General features: G+C 44.4%; 1 protein-coding gene across 2 annotated transcripts; it reads right to left on the minus strand.

Annotated features, from left to right (window-relative positions):
• Window positions 1-5,005: 5,005 nt before the first annotated feature.
• LOC147900266 (ACT domain-containing protein ACR4-like) lies at window positions 5,006-7,715 on the minus strand. 2 transcript variants are annotated; one of them, XM_087376695.1, is made up of 7 exons: window positions 7,489-7,715; window positions 7,353-7,398; window positions 7,139-7,253; window positions 6,947-7,014; window positions 6,248-6,830; window positions 6,063-6,088; window positions 5,006-5,910 (listed from the first exon to the last, which is right to left on the minus strand). In XM_087376695.1, exons 1-7 carry the CDS (start codon window positions 7,695-7,697, stop codon window positions 5,557-5,559), a joined length of 1,401 nt encoding a protein of 466 aa, XP_087232821.1. In that variant the 5' UTR covers window positions 7,698-7,715; the 3' UTR covers window positions 5,006-5,556. The 2 variants fall into 2 exon arrangements, with proteins under 2 accessions (XP_087232821.1, XP_087232820.1); XM_087376694.1 differs by having other exon boundaries at window positions 5,019-5,910; window positions 6,063-6,167; window positions 6,252-6,830; window positions 7,489-7,712.
• Window positions 7,716-18,536: the final 10,821 nt, after the last annotated feature.

Consider the following 18,536-nt stretch of genomic DNA (forward strand, 5'->3'; position numbering starts at 1 on the left):
GGTCCCAAAGAGGCCTAGCCAGCCCAACCTAGGTGGGTTAAGCCCACCTCTCCCCCCATCAATGAGGGGAGGGGGCCACTTTTTGAAATTTGAATTTCAAATTTCGAATCTCCCTCCCTCCCTCTCTTTCTCTCTCCCTCCCTCCCTCTCTCTCCCTCCCTCCCTCCCTCCCTCCTCCTCCCTCTCCCTCTCCCTCTCCCTCTCCCTCCCTCCCCCTCCCTCCTCCTCTCCCCTCCTCCGTCTTGCTCCTCCTCCTCCCTCCTCCCTCTCCCCTCCTCCTCCTTCCGGCTCCTCCTCCCTCCTTCCTCTCCCCTCCTTCTCTAGCCGTCCAAGATCCCTCTCCTCTACTCCTCCCTCCTGCAGAATCTCTCCCCTCCTCCCTCCTGTAGCATCTCTCCCCTCCTCCTCCCTTCTACAGTGGTTGCCCTACTCTTCTCCTCCTCTTCCTCTTGCCCTCATCTGCTTCTCCTCCTCCCTCTTCCTTGCTACTCTCTCCCTCTCATTGCTCCATCTTTGCCAGCTCTCCCCTACATTTTAGCCTGCATCACTGATACCTCTCTTTAAGTACTCATGGCACCATTCGAGGACATATCGAACAAGTACCATGTGGACCTACAATTGGAGGCAGAATACGCAAGCACACGTTCTTTGGGATGTATTGGAACTCCTCAAAGTGTGCTCCACAGTCTTCGATTGCAAGGGAAGAAGCATCTTGACCTTTGGGTGGATGGAAACTTGTATCCTTTAGACCCTGCCACCCAAAAGAGTCCTCCTTTTCATACAGTGCATGATGTTGTTCGGTTTGTTGGCAAGGGACATGCTGGATTGCTCGGTTATTGCAATCGATTGAACCATTCTCAGACATTGGCTATGCAAGCAAGCGAGGTGCAGAGAGCCCAAGCAGAACTTGCACATTTGGGAAATATTACTATTGTGGCAATGCATAATAGTATGTAAGATCTCCAATTGTGAAACAAAGAACTCAGTGAGAAAGCACATGCACTGAACTTGGAGCGACATGAATTGGAAGAATCAATCCAGAAGCTTGCTGAAAGCAAACAAGATTTGGAAAGGTCTATCTATGCCCAAGTTCAACGTGCTGTGGAGAAGGAACGAGAGAAGTCGATAGAACGAGTACAAAAGTTGAAGGGAGCACCTTTGGGACTGAGGGAGAGGAAAAGACAATTGCAATCTATGGATGCATTGTCAACCAATAGTGGTGCCCGAAAGAGGAGAATACAGGCTGCAAGGTTAGTTCCCCAAATTTTCAATGAAATTTCTTATCCCAAAATATTTGTGGTGTTGCACTTTCCACTAAGACTCATTTGTACTCTACTTTAGGAATTTCATGCAAGATGTGATGGGAACAATGGAAATGGATGATAGTGATCCTTCATATGTTCTAAGAAGTTTAATAAAGCCAAGTGATGTCATGGAAGTGTTGAAGGACCCTAGACAAAAAGGGCTACGTAAACAAGTTGCTAGAGAGGTAATGAAGGATTTCAAGGGCCTCGTCCAAGCAAAGGAGGTGCTTGGAGCTTGTGATGTTGCTGGTGTAAGTCATGAAGCTTACAATTCTGTTTTTGAAATTTTCAAGTCTGCTATGGAGGAAAAGTATAAGATATCTACAATGCCATTGCCAACACCGTGGTCTGTAAGGCTTGCACATCAAGAAACAAACCAATGTGCTAGAGAAAATCTTAGAGGATACCATTGTGTAAGTGGCATAATGACTTGGAAGAGTAAAAAGAAATCTGGCATCCAAACGTTTGAGATGAATGCCTTCAATAATGTTTACATGGATGTAGAGAATTTGCAGAGAGCAAAGATCAAATTCTATGGGATGAGAGAGGAAGGTAAGAGAAATTCCCTCTTCACATTCAACTTTATTTCTTCTGATTTCTATATCCTTACTGAATTTCTCTTTCATTGTATAGTTGGCAAGCTAGTATTTGTTATAAAAATGGATGAAGCTCAGTTGGTAAAAGAGCACAAGCTAGAGAGGTTGAGCATTTGTATTATGAATGATGCCTTGCATTTTGCTCAAGGGGATGAGGAAGTTGAGCAGGGTTTCTCAATCCAATCTAAGAAGGACATATGGTGGCTTGTAGCGTTTGAGACCCCAAAGGAGTGCCACGAGAAATTGAAGTGGGTTTTGGAGAGAACCGGCATCCCGTCGATTATTCGAAGACAAGAGGCAGGGCAAACATTAATTGTGGATGGGCATGGAACATTTCAAGTTGAATGGCATCTAGTTGGTGATTTGAAGACCCTCAAGTGCTTGCATGGTTGTGATACAGGTGCAGATGCAAAATGGACATGCTTGTATTGCACCCACTCTCATAAGATGCAAAAGGGAAGCCTACAGTGGGAAAATGGCATCCTTTCTTGCAACCAAAGTGCAGCCCCTGAGCAAAAAGGATCCTAAGTGGGGCCCCATTCTACCAATTCCATTGGAGCGGGTACACGTGTGTACTTTGCATGCTGAACTGTGTATACTTGATAAGTTACTGTAAATCCATCTAGTTTATGCTTGGAATTTGAGGCCACAGCAAGTATCTGCACAATGCATTGCAAAAGCTGAAGAACTACTCTCACTAATGGGACTCCACGGAGGCAATGTGAAGCTTAAGCAGGACAAGAAACAATTAGGAAAGACACAAAATCTTCATGCTAAAGTGTCCATGGGAGCAATGGGGCCCTCTGTCCATTTGGAATACTCAAGGAATGGAGAAATCACACTACAGAGGGGCAGCATACTTCAAGAATACAAGACATTGGGAGTGGTATCACACGAAGCAATGCACTACATGAAATGTTCGATTGGTTTTATAGATGTCTAGAGGCCGGGACTCTCAAGCGCGATAAGGTAGAGGTCTCAAGTCTCGCAAAAGCGGTTCAACATGTCAAGAAGATAAGGAGATGTGCTGCTTGAAAGTCCTCAATAGGGAGCCAAGGGGTTGCACTTTGGTTGCAACATAGAGTCAGACAGGGGAAGCATTGGGTCCTAAGAGAGCCCCAAATATAAAATGTTTGATGAATAAAGTTAACACTATTTTGAGTCAATTATAGATTCCAAAATTCACAAATTGTTTGGAAATTGCAGAATTGCATGTGCAACATGGCAGGGCGGAGGGGTGAGTGGGTTGGGAGGGATGGTAGTGAAGATTAAGTATTACCGAACTGGCGACAAAAGACTGGGGGGGAGGAGGTGCACTCAAAAAACCCTAATTTAAAAGAAAAACCCTAAAGTGCTTTAAAAGAGACTATATAAAGCACTTCAAAACCCTAAAATCTCTCGTTTCTATGGCACGAGTTAAACAAACTACTAGACCCACTGGACACCATTTAGATGCTACCCGTTGTCCTCCTCACAACGCCATGGCCTCCGAACACACTGCAAGCCCCAGTGGCCAAGAGGGCAATGATCACCAGGGATCTGAAGGCGGTTCTCATCATCAGGAGTCCAAGCAACGCGATTCCCCACCATCCGACTCTCATGGGGGATCCCAGGGATCTCAGCACCATGAGGAATTCCAGCACGATGAAGGAACCAAGCACAATGAGGGGTCCTCTCAATCCTTCCACACAACTAACCATGGAAGTAGAGAGGTCTCCCGAGAGGGGCAAAATAGTCCAGTCAATCCTGATCAACTGCCCCTCCCTCCTCCGTGGGGTCCTGGCATGGAGCATCTAGACCAACAAGGGGAGCAAGAAAGGCAAAGAGAGGAGATGGAGAGATTACACGGGCCACAACAAGAGGAAGTATTTGGTGGGCTCGCAGATCTAATGAACCTTGGCCCCAATCCTCCAACCAAGCAGACCGCACAGAAGAGCACCATCAACCCTCTGTGCCTTGAGATTATCAGATATGAGGAGCCTCTAGTACGAGCTGAGCAAGAGCCTCAGCCTGCTGTCTCACAGCCTCGTGAAAAGGAAAAGAGACCAAGGACAAAGCAAACCCCTAGGCGCGAGAGGCCACCTCGAATGCCCCAACAGACACAAGAAGAGGAGTCTGAAGAGGTGGTTGCAAGGGAGGAGAGGCGAAAGAAGTTCAAAGTGGACAAGCAACCGTGGAGCCATGTCCAACACCTCTATGGGATAGAAGATCTATGGCGAAAGGTGGTAGAAAGTTGCAATGCACAATTAGCTGATTGGCAAGATGAGGAGCAGCACAGAGACTTCTTTGCTAGAAGCGATTTCCACCTAGAGAATGGCAAATTGTAGTAGAAAGTTGCACTGCACAATTGGTTAAGCTTCTTTGCTAGACACACGGAGAATAGTATGAGCAGATGTACAATTGGAATTTCAATGTGAAGGATGGGGATTTAACGTACCCTCACAATGTATACACAAATGACAGCCTCTAGAATCTAGCGGTACCTAGGCAACACTTGCACCTGCAGATTTTAGATGCAATATCACTTCTACTGGTGACAGGGACTCCAGTAAGAGAGATTGACCCATGGGCATGGCAAACTGCATGGAATCAGGAAAAATGTGCAACACGTAGAAGAGTATGCTCTATAACCTTGGGTGCAGTGCTAATATGATGGTGGAATTTATAATATACTCGGACTACGTTCAGAATTTGGTGTGCTAGCTAGTTTCAGATCAAGCCTTTTATTCTGCAATCGCAAACGTTGATTGTGCCAGTGCAACGTGCCGCTTGTTTGATGTAAGATGATTGCTGTGATTGCAGAGTTAGAGGTACCTATTTCTCGTGCCGTCTTGTGAACAGGCTGGCAACAGGAATGCCAGGTGGTTCTCAAGGGACCAAGCACACCTTTGAAAATCACCCATTTGACCAGGTATACCATAGTTGGGTAGGGATTCTGTTACTAAAACATGATCTATATCTGCAAAGCACAGCCATGTCTGCCGAATAGCAGGAGAGGGTTTCAAATATGCTCACATCTAAAACTTGGAGATTCATGGAAGAAGCACATACACTGCATAATTCTTTGCTAGGCTAAGAAGTTTTGAGTAGGCTGAGTGACCCCTATGTCCTTTAGAACCATATCAGCCATAAATCTCAATTTCATAGCTGCCCCAGAGAAGCGACCAGTCTCGGTCCTTGAATATAAACAGAAAATACAAGCTTTATAAATGGGAAGGTTTATACAATGAGGCCTCCAAGCTTTATGCATGGTAAGCTATATACAACGAGGAGCCCTAGCAGAAGTTCATATCCCTTTATGTGAGTATCCCGCCGAGAAATTCCCAAAAAATCTTTATATGTACAAGGCTTGCCAGGATCTGAAGCCCAAAGTATAGTACATGATACAATTACAGGAGAGACCTTCAGGGCTAACGTCCCCTATAACTAGTTTGAATGTCGCACTGCACTTTTTGTTGAGCCGTTGCAGAATGGTTTGAGCCTCCAGAATGGGAAAAGGGATGGCTGATTTCAGGTAAAAGAGAAGGATGGTGTAAGGACAAGATAAAGGCAAGGCCCTCTGGAACATTAGGTTAAAACCCCAGGTAGTGGAAAGTGGGAAGGGAGGGGACATGATGTCGCATGCTGAGTTCAGCAGGCGATGATGCAACTCAATACTATGAATAGGATTTGATAAAGCCCAGATTGTAAAGGACTTGGGAAGGCCTGCCAAACAAGTTGCCCAGGGAAAATCTGGAGGTTCCAGAGGCCTCTGGGGGCGTTGACTTTGTATATAAGGGCATTTCGGTCACCTGCAGGACAGTTTGCCCTATCTCTCGCCTAACAGCTTCGATCACTTTCAGATCCACACTATTGCCTGCAGCATCTGTAACGTAGAACACATTGATTGCCTTATTGCCCCTGGTGGAGACATCTGCTCTCGTTACGGATAGCCCATGCTCTCGGAATATACGTGTTACGTCTGATAAAAGCCCAACTCTGTCGCTAGTGCACAACTCAAGTCTCAAGCCCTGCAGAAAAACCCATATCACAGAGCCAATTAAGACCAAGAAAGTAGCAAAGATCTATGAACAGAAAAGCCCATGTTCTAAGAACTGATTGTGAGCAAAGCTCAGTTTTCTAGCGCTCGCTAGCTAACTATCTGATACAAAGCAAGAGTTACCCCAGAAACCCGGCGCTGAATGGCCGCTCTCAGGCACTGAATGACCCTTTGCCTCTCGGCCTCTGAATTGAGGATACGACCATCAACGTGCCGAATGTAATATTCCTGAGAATAAAGGAGTCAAGATGTCAAACAAAAATCTCCCCAAACCATTCATGAAGAAGACAAGGGATGAAGAAGCATACTTACTTGGTAAGCTCTCTGCCCGTCCGAATCAATGGTGGCATGGAAGACAACATATTCCATGTCCGTCAAAGTACACAGTGTGTCGAACAGCAGCTTGGGACGGTTCCTACACTGGATGTTAAGCACGGAGTAGCCTTTCTCATCGCAGTTCTCCACTGTTATCTTGCCATCCAGATCCCACATGTTCTCCTCGTCTTCTCTTTCATAGTCTCGATCAGCAAACATCATCTGGTGCAAACGTCTTTCTGTGTGAGTCACACTGGTAGAGAAGTCTGTCTTTGCCCCCTTCGAATCTTCGCTACCCTTCAGCACGTTGCAAAGGGACTCTTTGATCCTGTTGAGCGTCTCTTGTTCTTCGATTGGGCCGCCGTTGACTTCGTCTGTAACATAGATTAAGCAGCCCACTCTCATGTTGTGCGTCCAGAGCTCGGCAGCCACTACGTTGCATCGCATTTCGGCTAGGAGGGCAGAAATCTCCGACATAAGGCCGGGTCTGTCCGTTCCAGTAAGCTCTATGGCAGTGTGTTCGGCTGCGGATTGCACCCCAACGCTTCCCGGATACTGATGGCCAACACCAATACTCTGGACAAGTTTTCCGGGGTATTTCATGTCATTCTTGGCAACGTCTCCGACAAAGCAAAGAACATCAGAGAACAGGGCGCGGCCCAAAATGGAGGAAGGCTACGCGGAGCCCAAACCTTTTCGATAAATCGGATGGTCTCTTCGTTCGTCACTTTGTTTCCAGCAGCGTCTGTCACATGGAACACTGGAAACACAGAAAAGGAGTTCTCAAGACGCGCAAACAAACCGCGAATTTTTTTTCCCTACAAACCATCAGTGGGTTCTTGGAAGCGCCAAGAGGCGAGAGGGAGCGCGAAGAGCAAGCTCACCATCCATGAACCATCCGCCATCGGAGGAGATGTAGGCCTTGTGGATGGTGAGCTCAAGGTCCGTGAGGATCTGAACGACGTCGAGCAAAATGCCGTGGCGGTTGGAGCTATCGACCTGCAAGGTGGGAAGGAGGGGAGTGAGAGGAGATGGTGAAGGAGGTTAGAAAGAGAGGCGAAGGAAGCTAGGAAAGGAGGAGAGAGATGGCGAGCAAACCTTGAAAAGGGAGGATTTGTGGCAGGAGGAGTTATCGACGACGATTCTGCGAGAGAGAAAGAGAGAGAGAGAAGGAGTGAGAAGGGAAATGCAAGAAGGGAAGGCGAAGGAAAGAGGGAGGGGAAGAAGGAAGGACCTGGGGGGGTTCATGCGCCAAACGAACTTCTGATATTCGTCGAGTTCGAGCTGAGAGGTCGCCATGGATTCTGCAGATTGTTCTTGTTCTGTCTGTGTTCGCTCACAGGAGACCAAAAACTCCAACACAACGGAAAAATTGAACAAACTGCAGATGAAGATGAAGATGAAGATGAAGATGAAGAAAATGAAAATGAAGAAGATTTGCATCACCCTTATAGCTTTCAAGATCACCCCCCCCCCCCCCCCCCCCCCCAAAGAGAGAAGAGAGAGCATGATTCGAGCATGGAATCAGGAGAAGCCCCCCCTTGGAGACGGTGCCGTCATTCACACCACCTCGCTCGGGCACTGACATAAAAGATTTGTGTCGGGTTCATGATGGTGGCTGCCCACGCACTATCGCCTAGCTTGTGCAACTGTGACATGATTGGCCAATTACATCTCCTCCAAAACCTCACACCAATCACATGATTTTGAAATGAATGAGAAGCAAGATGATGGCCCACCATTCCTCCTATTGGGCCCTGGCTAGAACAACCACCTTTCACACGACGTTTTGGAGGATGGCCGACGGGTGGTGTGAACCCACACAGCCTTACCCTGAAGATAGGGGAAATGCCCAGGAATGAAGTTCTGAGAAACAAAATGGCAAGCGGCAATAGCCGCCCTAGAGCCATTTTGCATTTCAAAACTTCCAACCACACATTGAGGGTCCCACCACCGACAGGGAATCAGCAACAACTATGAGTGTGTTTCATTTCTACCTGTAATTCCTGGGTAACTCAACATTCTGCAGATCTTCTAGGCTGGATAGTGACTATTAAGCATCGTCTAGGCTAGACAGGGACATACACCTAGGTGGACGTTGATGGCCACCTGCCAATACATGGATTTGAACTTCTCCGAAAGAAGAGTGGAAGATCCTACAACTCAAATCTTTTTCAATCCAACCGAGAACCTTGATAGAAGATGAAATGAGCCTCAATGTGAAAGAACCACCCTTACCCTTACCTTTGCCCTCATCTTGGTTTACCTTAACCCCTAATCAATCATCTCCATCCAATGTCCAATGCAATGTTGTTGTAAAACCCGGGTTAATAATTTTGATTTTGGCCTTAGGAAAAAAAGATTAGATAGTTATAAATTAAGTGAAAATCCCCAAATTTACAAAATCCATTTCAACTTTATTTTATGTGAACACTTGTCAAATGCTAGAAAGAAACACCCCTTTAGTATATTTTACAATGGCTAAAATTGAGCAAATCAGCTTGGCTTTCTTTTCACTGAAAAATAAAAATGAGAAAAATGATCAGCTCAAATTTCTAAAATATGGATTAAGATTCTAGTAACTATGTGTGTTTTGAGATGCAAAAAACGGCTCACTTGGACCTTGGACACTATCTTTATTTTGATTGGTTGGGAAAAAAGTTCTTCGCTAGCATTGCTTGCAACCCCTCCTTGCATTCATTTTACATCCACTCTCTCCCCTTCCACCCCCATACTTGTCTCATCCCACCATGCTCGTCTACAAAGTAGGCACAAGTTTGTTACCCCCGAAGGATGACATCACACAAACACTCAATTCTGAACAACCTCACCACATGGATTGCACACATCATGCTTACCATCGATCTGGATTCTTAAACCCTAGGTATTACCATAGCAAACTCACATAGTGTGGTGATCGACCATGGTTAATCTACAATGTACGTTAAGTTATATTTCAAACTTCTTAATTTCAACTTAATCAGAATTATAGTCATATGCCCAACCATATCACAGCCTCCCCAGCACCATAAATAAACTCTATTTTATTTGCACAGGGACCTCACAAACTCCATCCTTTAAACACTTCCCCCCTCCACACACACTTCAAGATGTGGTAGCCCCCTTCTGTCTTGCATCCCGTCCTTCCTACAGTCTATATATGAACGACCTCAACCAATGCAAAACTTCCCCTTCCCTCCGTAAGTGCCTCCCTCCCTCTTTATGTCCCATCCTTGCACTAGTTTACATCAACCAACATGTTTCCTATCTTCATATCACCTCTTCATGTGCAAGTGAGCCTACCTTTTCCTCCCTCGTGCCTATGACTCTTCCCACCCACAACTGATCACTTCTCCCAAGCCACAAATTCTCTTCCATAAAAGTTTCTTTGACTTCACATTTTGCATGTGCTTCATTCTCCTCCATCCCCTACCTTCCATCTCCTGTAGCCTACATTTATAATTGGCCCATCTTACAACCTTCCCATATGTCTTGACGCTCCACTTTTTTGAATATTCTCTTTGACCACCACATCTCTTCTAGGAAGCGTGTCAAGTTCAAAGTCTCTACCTTATGATCCAACAACCTTTGCGAACTATAGATGACAACATCTATACGATCAATTAAATCTATAAAGTCATGGATGAAAAATGTATTCTTATCAAAATACTCAAGACATCAAATGCCTTTATCATGACAAAGTAGGACCTAAGCCATATGTCCCAAAAGCTCATCATATCCAATGCTCTCATGCATTCGTCATTTTTTGTCATGCCCTTACAAGATTAATGAATAATTCCTTCTCCTTCCTGATCTTCATCCCTATCCCCTGATCGAAACGGAAGTAGTGACCCTACGATCTATATAGTTCATGCGAGTCGCGTTGAATCTGGGTAATTCTCAATTGAATATAACTCAAACATGGCAACAAAACATGAGTCTTTAAGGAGATCTCACATGAGAGGATTCATTTAACATCAATTTACATGGAATAGTCACACCACACTATAGAGTTGTGTCTTGGTGGTTGGGACAAATACATAACTTTGTATCTTCTATCAAGCTACTTGGGAATATGCATGGGATATGTATATATTCTTGTTATCCCTTCAAGTTAAGGCATCAAGAATGGCATGGAATTTCTATTAGTTTCTTAAACAACGTTCATTTATTTCATGTCAATATCACTACTAGTTCCTTGTACTCATAATTATATTATCTTCTTGGATCATACGATTCCTTTTTCTAGGTTTCATGTATAGTTGCTTCCTAGTTTTTTTGTTCCTCCATTAAAAATAAGCTGACATAAACCCTAAAGAAGTCCTTTAGTGGAGAGCATTCTCTCTCTCTCTCTCTCTCTCTCTCTCTCTCTCTCTCTCTCTCTCCCCTATTTCCACAATTATGTTTGTGAGAGAGAGAACTCTCTTTCTCTCCCCCCCCCTCCCCCCCCTCCCCTCCCCCCCCCTCCCTCCCCCTCCCCCTCCCCCTCCCCCTCCTAGCACTAGCTCCCTTAGCTTAACTCGAATGGTGATTTGGACTGCACCAACAGCTCCGAATGGGGCGTAAAACCCCGATGCGGTTGGCCGTCAGGATCCTTTTGCGCCAATAATCTACATCCATGTTCGGGACACCTGCTCCTCCTATTGTCTGTCGCGCGCGGTGATCGCTACTCGCGATTTAAGTTTGAGACATCTCTTCAACTCAGATCGCAAATCTAAGGCCACCATCAGCTTCGAAAGGGGGGTAAAACCCCAATGCAGTTGACCGTCAAGATCTTTTTATGCCCCCTCATCCCTTCTAGTACTTTCATACTTGTTGTACCTATTTTTTATCGTGTGTGCGCTGCCAATCGCCAGTTTCTTGATGCGCCACAAGTTCAACCATGGCTTCCACCAGTCTCAACAAAAGAATCAATAGGAGTGGTCTTTCAGCACATTCCACTCCCTTGGCAAAGAGCTCTGGAGGTAGTATGAAAAACTCTCTATCTATAACGCCAATTAGAACAAGTGCTTTGCAAATGACATCAATTTTTGAGCCACCCACCATCATTTTAGATGGACAGGCAGCCCCATTCATTCCTGCACAAGGGAACATTCTAACAGCTCCATTCATGCCAGTTCAAGGTGACACAGCAGACACTTTCTCTAATGAAACTGGAATCTGGACATTTTTGACAGCTTTGCAAGGCACAATGGACCGCCAAGAGCAGGAGATACATCAGCTTTCACTGAAATGCCAATATCTAGAATACAAAAATGCAGATTTGGAGCAAAGGGTGGCCATGCAAGAGAGCTCCATAGCCAGCTTGGAGCAAAAGACTGTTATCCAAGAGGAGAAAGTTGCTGAAATGGAACAGATCTTGGAAAAAATGAGGGCAAATATGACACAACAGCCTCAATTAGATTGCAAGCAAGATATAGGCACCTCGGGGACATGGGCAAGTAAGGTAGTAAATGGGCATGCTCAGACAAATGCACACGTAGAAAAGGGGAAAAAAATAGAAGAAGGGATAGATGCCAATGAGTACAAAGAGAGAGAAAAAAGGTCACAAAATATTGTCCTACGGGGTCGATCTGAAAAAGAAAAAGAAACACCTCTCTCACTTGCAAAGGACATAGAAGACTTTTTTGCTGAGCACTTTGCCATGCAAGAGGTTGTGGTCTTCGGGGCACACCGGGTAGGGAGAAAGAGGGATGAAAATTCAAGTCATCGGGCAATTGTTTGCACAATGCTTGACACACGTAAGAGAGAAATCATCCTGGACAGCAACAGGATTTATTTAAAAGGAACACCTTTCTACGTGACAGAAGACCGCACCCCTATGCAACAAGAAGAAAGGAGATGTATGTATGAGACCCGAGTCAAAAAAAGAGAGCAAGGAGTTGAACAAGCTCAATAGGAACGCAAGGCCTATGGGACCCAGAAGAAGCTGAAAGTCATGTTTTGGAATTGTAGAGGCTTTCCTTGGCATAAAGGAGTTGGTCTGAATGAAGTGTTACATGATGCAGACATTATCTTTCTTGCCGAGACTTGGGAAAGGGATATACATAGGATTCCTAAAATGGATGGCTATTTGGTGCACTCCGTCTGGCAAAAGCAATCAGGCCTACGAGGGCAGGGAGGGGTAGCATGCAGATACAAAGACCATATACACGACAAGATCTCTATGGTCAAAGATGACATCCATAAGCGCTACATATGGGTTATGGTAAAAGGAAGCCCTTTGCCATTGTATATTGCAGGATGCTACATTCCTCATAGAGAATCCCCCTTCTACTAGAGGCATGAGATTGACCCATCCCAGCCATTTGGGGACCTATGCTTAGATATTGCTATGTTCAGCAAACAAGGAAATGTTATGCTTATTGGGGACCTAAATGCACGCATAGGAGACTCACAATTTTAATATCTCACATAGCAAGAATACATAAAGGAGCATGAGATAGACATTGACCCCAGTTGGTGTAGATGCTCGAAGGATAAAGTGGTGAATGCTCATGGTACATCATTGGAGCATTTGATGAATGGTATGCACATGTTGGTGGTAAATGGCACAGCCCTTTTCCCAACATCTAATTCCCCTACTTGTTTCCCTGCCAGTGGGGGGGCTAGTGTAATTGACTATGCATTGATTCATCTGGAAGCTTGCAATCTTATACACAATTTCTCACTTGGCCCGAAGTCTCTTGATTCGGATCACATACCACTCTATGTAGAGCTTAATATATTGCTGGCCAAGGCAACTTTGGAGGAGCATAAAGCAGCTGAGTGTGGCTATTAGGTGAACGAGGCAAAAAAGGTGGAATATGCTGAAAGTTTAGAAGCATGTCTGCTGGGAAAATAGAAATTTGGCTGGGCACAATTGAAGAATGCCATTCTCACCACAGCTAAGACAGTTTTAGGGTGCAAAAAGAGCAGTAAAGAGCGTAAGAAAGGGCTGCCATGTAATGACTGGTTTGATGCTGAATGCAAGGCAGTTAGGAGTGCACTAAAGGGGATTCCAATGGGAGATGAAAGAAGAGCAACCGAGAAGCAGTTCCATGCTCTCACACGTAAAAAGAGGCATGTTTATATTGAGAAAAAGGAATGGTCAGATGCAATTGATTTTGTCAAGAACCCTAGAAGAGCATGGAAAGGAGTTAAACAAAGGCCAAATGACATCATGGGAGATTTTACAGAAATAGAGATGCTTGAGTATGTTCAACAACTCTACATGCATCCCAAGGCTCGGCCCATGGCGAGCATGTCTCTCAGTGGTAATACTCAAGGTATTTTCTCATTGGAAGATGTGCAAGATGGCCTAAAGAAAATGGCAAATGGGAAGGCAGCAGACACTATACACCTCACAGTAGAACTCATTAAGTGGTCCAATGAACACACACAAAGGCACATAGTAATGGCACTAAACCAAGCATTCGTGTATGGTTTCCCAATCGATTGGCAAGAGAACTGGATCAAGCCAATTTACAAGGGAGGTGACCGCAATCAAGTGTCAAACTACAGAACCATTATGGTATGCTCTACTCTAGCCAAGCTATATAGTACAATAGTAGAGGCAAAGCTGAGTGCTTGGGCAGAGAAAGAAAGGAAGAGGGCAATGGGACAAGCGGGTTTCAGGCCCAAACACTCCACTGTGGATCATCTAGTTACTCTCCGAGTGTTGATGGAGGACTACCGCCTTAAGGGGAAGGCACTCTTTTGTTGCTTCATTGATTTTAAGAAGGCATTCGATACGGTGCCTAGGGATGTGCTATGGGAGAGAATGTTATGCATAGAAGTGCCTCAGGAAATAAGGTTTGCTGTCTTTAGACTTTATGAGAAAGTAAAATGTCAATTAAAATGTAAGGATGGGATGCCACAAGAATTTTATAGCAATATGGGGGTCAAACAAGGATGCCCACTCTCACCCACCTTGTTTGGTTTATGCATTGATAGACTTGAGGAACTGATGCACACAGAAGCAGGTAAAAGAGGGTTGTCCAGCCTCTACCTAGCAGATTTTGAGATTCACTTGCTTCTTTATGCGGATGATGTGGTTGTTTTCACTAATAGTGAGGGTAAGATGCAACAAATGATGGATATCCTCAGCATTTTCTGTTCGGAAAGTGGGCTAGCTGTGAATGTTTCCAAAACTAAACTCATGATAGTCAAGACTATACAGCCAAGTAATCCCCCTTCAATCTCATATATGGGTCAACTTGTTGATACAGTGCACTCATTCAAATACTTAGGCATTGAAATTCCAGCCAATAACAAATGGAGCAGCTGTGTGCAACGGAGAATTGATGCAGGATGGGGAAAGTATTATCAATTTGAAAATGACTGCAGCAATACCAACACAAGAAGGTGGCAAGTACGAAACATGACTTCAGGGCATATGTGGTACAAACAGTGCTCTATGGGGTAGAGGGGTGGGGGGGGAGTACACCATCATCAAAATGGAATAATGTAGAAAAAATGCAGAAATCTTTCATTAGAAGACACCTTGGCATCAAGGCTACCACACCCTACTCTCTCCTACTCCTAGAGACAGGATGCATACCCATAGAGTTGCATGCCTTGAAGAGAGTACTCAGATACATCACAAAGGTCAAGCGCATGAATAATGAAAGGATGCCAAAGAGGGCATGGGTAGAAAGTCAAAAGTCCCAAAAGACGAATAAGGGTAAGATTTTGGCATCTGGATGGGCACTAGATTTTAAAAAAATGGTTCCAAAAATGGGAGGTAGAGAGGTACTTGGACTACTCTCCAGAGGAGGTAGATGAGGATGCCTTTCATCATGACTTGCTGAATGCATTACACAGGAAATGGCAAACAGCTGAAAACAGAGATAAGTTTGAGTACTACCGTACATTTATCAACCCCTAATATTGGGCTACTTATACAGGAAGAGAAACAGCCACGCAGAAGTACATTTGCACACCTATGGCAATATATAAGCGAAGAGCTTTGGCCTCACTTCGCACCCGATCACACCAGCTGCAGATTGAAATAGGAGGATGGAAAGATATGCCAAAAGAGAGCAGAATATGCCAATTATGTGACCAGGGAATGGCAGAAACTGAAGAACACATGGTAATGATATGCCCTTACTATACTCACATCCGGAAAGCATTTAGCTCTCTTCTCGAGGGACATAACAGACTAGCTGATATGCTACATAGCGGGTCACCCCCAGCTTTAGGAACGTTTGTCTATAAGCTTTTCAAGCACAGGAACTCACCTAAGACATAAAGGTAGTTTCTCTTAATACCCTCCCCTCCAAGGGAGGAGTCTTTGTGTACGAGGATTTTGTATTGCTCAGGTCCCATAGGCCGATTTTTGGTCTTCAGAGGACGATAATATATTCTTCTTCTTCTTCTTCTTCTCTCTCTCTCTTTCTCTCTCTCTCTCACACACACACACTATAATTCTATTATTTTCTTGGATCATGCAATTCCTTTTTCTAAGATTCATATACTTTGTATAACGATCCCTATGTTATGTGGCTTGAGTTCTCTTGTGTTCATGTTGAAGGACGGCTCTTGTAACTTCGTTTTGCTAGGCTTGCTTCACTCTTACACTCGCTCACACCTTCAGTAACACCATTGTTCACATGCGTTCCGTCATTGACAACATCGTTCTGCATGCACCATCTATGACACTAGTGGCCCTTGCTTACTTGCTCCTCACACCAGTGGCCCTAGGCCTTCGGTAACACTTCCGAAAGTGTTAGGAACCCCCCTACCCTCCCCTCAGACACATCCATTAGGAGTTTTAGTGCCACATCAATGAAAGGCGGCTAGCCAGAAGTGGTCATGTGCTCTAGGAGAGAGTGTCCTTCCAGGGGTTATCCAAGCCCAACATGTGATTTGTTTTTGTTTTTTGGGGGGAAAAAAACCAAAACTCCATTAAGGGAAGAAAAAAAAACTATACAAAGAAAAAGAAAAGCCGACTGCCTTAAAGCAAGGCAATAGCAGGCACAAACAGCCAAACAAGAGCTTGAGGTGCAATCTGTCTCCCAAATCTTTGCTGTAGTTCTAGATGTTAACCAGAGTGATTGCTCTAATCAGCTGCCAGCAAGTATAAAGGCTATCTCACGCGACATGTGATTTGTTTAAGGACGTCTAATTTGCTCCAACCCAACGATTGTAATCGTTACCTCCCACGAGACATCGCCACATGCCACATTCTCAAAAGTCTCGCAACCCATCGTGAGCCCAACTGCCAAGGTACATCCATCCGTCGGTTGATATTTCAAAAACTCAAATGCACCCCAACCCTGGTGTTTTCTCCTGCATCAAGATTCAACAGAACCGCTCAGCATTTCTAGGATTTCGTAGCACAGGTTAGCGCAATCTAAGCTGGCAGCTGCTCTTTCGAAGCGTGAGATCTAAACCCTTTTTGCGTGCGGCCCAATCAAGGGTTCACACTCTCGTATCATCTTAAAAGTTGAAGTTGAAACTTGCCCGATCTGAAAAAAAAGGCCTGCAGAAATGACTGATGCTTGCACGGTTGTACCCACGGTCGAACATGGAGTACAGCTTTTGGCCGCGTATCCAATAAAATCAGGCAGCAATCGAGGAGAAGATTAACGGCCTTAATGTTGGTGACATGATGTACTGATTTCCAGTAGATACAATCTATTGTAACGGACGCTTACATTGTTCAACGACAGTCTAGAGGTTTAGCCTCAATATTCTTCTCTCGACGTTCAAACTTCATATCGTTTCTTTTGACATAATCGTTTACGGATATCCTTGCATCACTCCGACCATCGAGAGCTTTTCTTTCCTGAATAAAAATCGGCAAATAGCAGAACTTTCAATAGGAGACGCACAACTAGTTCAAAAAGATAACAACCTTTTCAATAGGGGCATGCAAGCCAAAGGAAACAGTAAAGCTAAAATAAGATGAACCTTGGATCCTAACTAACCTTCTTGCAAAGCCACCATCTGATAAGCTGCCAGATTGTGGAGCAATGACTCCATCTCTGCAAGGATTTTGATCTTAGGTAAATAGAGAGTGGAAGTCACCTTTAAAATGCATAGATCTAACAATTGACTTCCCATAATTCATCTTGAAATTTATACCGGCACTATGCAAATTATGCCCTTCTCTAGCTCAACATCGATCACCCATGTATCATTTCTTGAGCCTCCCACCACTCATAATTGCCTATTTTTTGGCTTGGTCACATGACCTAAATGGTGATCCCTTGCTCTTCTTCAAGTGCACATCACAATTAAGTTGAATCACTCCTCCTCCTCTTCGTCATGAGCCTTGCTGGTTGATTTACTCCTCCTCAACCTTAGTATCGATGATATTATGCCGATGACCACCGTGTATAAGATGTCTCTCATCTAGGAGCTGTACATGAGAAGTTGGATTGACATATCAATGTAACCATAGATAGTCTATCTATGACTCATAGTTAGTCTAGGGAACATTAAATCCCTTTTCTTGGAAGTGACTCCAAATGGACAATTTTACAGTGATAACAAGGAACTCCCCTAGGCATCCCCTGGAATTGAAATCAAATCCTTGAAAATTAGGTCTTGCATTCGATGGCATTTTGAGGTACACTATCCTGGGAGATGGAGAGAGGCAAATGTTCTGGAGCCATTTGATCGTAATTTGAGTGAGCTAGAAGTTCACCAACGCTTCATAAAAGAATCTTGCAAACCAGGTTTGCTTGCCTCAAGTTGTGGCTACCAAATGTTGATGATCAAAAGCCCAAGAAAAAACTGAAGTGCATCGACTTTTGAGATGAGTGGCTCCCTTATGGGAATTGTGTCGAATACCACCTAACAAATTGCTTGTCAATGACTGAGGAGTATGAACCCTAGATTTATGATCATCACGAATCAATTGGCAAACTGTGCCCTCGGATTTTTTTGTAAAACAATAGCCATAATATACCACAAAGTAGACCACAAATGATGCATCCAAAGTGAAAAGTTCTCCAACCAAAATGTCTTCACTTGGGTAGTTAAAGGCCCTCTGGTATTGATTCATTTTGCTATTTACATTTCCATTTTCTTTCTTCTCAAATGCATGAAAATCACTTGACTCTAGCCTTTGCAAGCCGAGCAAGATGTTTGCAGCCAAGCTTCTCATCATCACCAAAGGACGATGCTTCCTACCCTTGTTGTAGGGTCCAAGAGTTAACACGACAGTATCATAGATATTTAACCTTCCATTTTTGCCCATCTTTCTACCTCCTCGATCCATGAAAGTTACGTTACACATGGTAGCTCTTCTCTAAGCTACCAAATGTTCTACTTTTTTTAAAGGGTTAT

Source organism: Dipteris shenzhenensis, chromosome 7, assembly GCF_047967505.1.
Source record: "Dipteris shenzhenensis isolate YYH24624 ecotype China chromosome 7, Dip_SZ_1.0, whole genome shotgun sequence".
NCBI lineage: Eukaryota > Viridiplantae > Streptophyta > Polypodiopsida > Gleicheniales > Dipteridaceae > Dipteris > Dipteris shenzhenensis.

Bases quoted from the DNA above. Each gene is read 5' to 3' on its own strand.
- LOC147900266 (XM_087376694.1), bottom strand. From the start codon at position 7,697: ATGCAAATCTTCTTCATTTTCATTTTCTTCATCTTCATCTTCATCTTC. The intron at 7,399-7,488 runs GTCCTTCCTTCT...TCTCTCTCGCAG, and splicing joins TGGCGCATGAACCCCCCCAG to AATCGTCGTCGATAACTCCT. The intron at 6,168-6,251 runs GTAAGTATGCTT...CTTTATTCTCAG, and splicing joins ACGGGCAGAGAGCTTACCAA to GAATATTACATTCGGCACGT.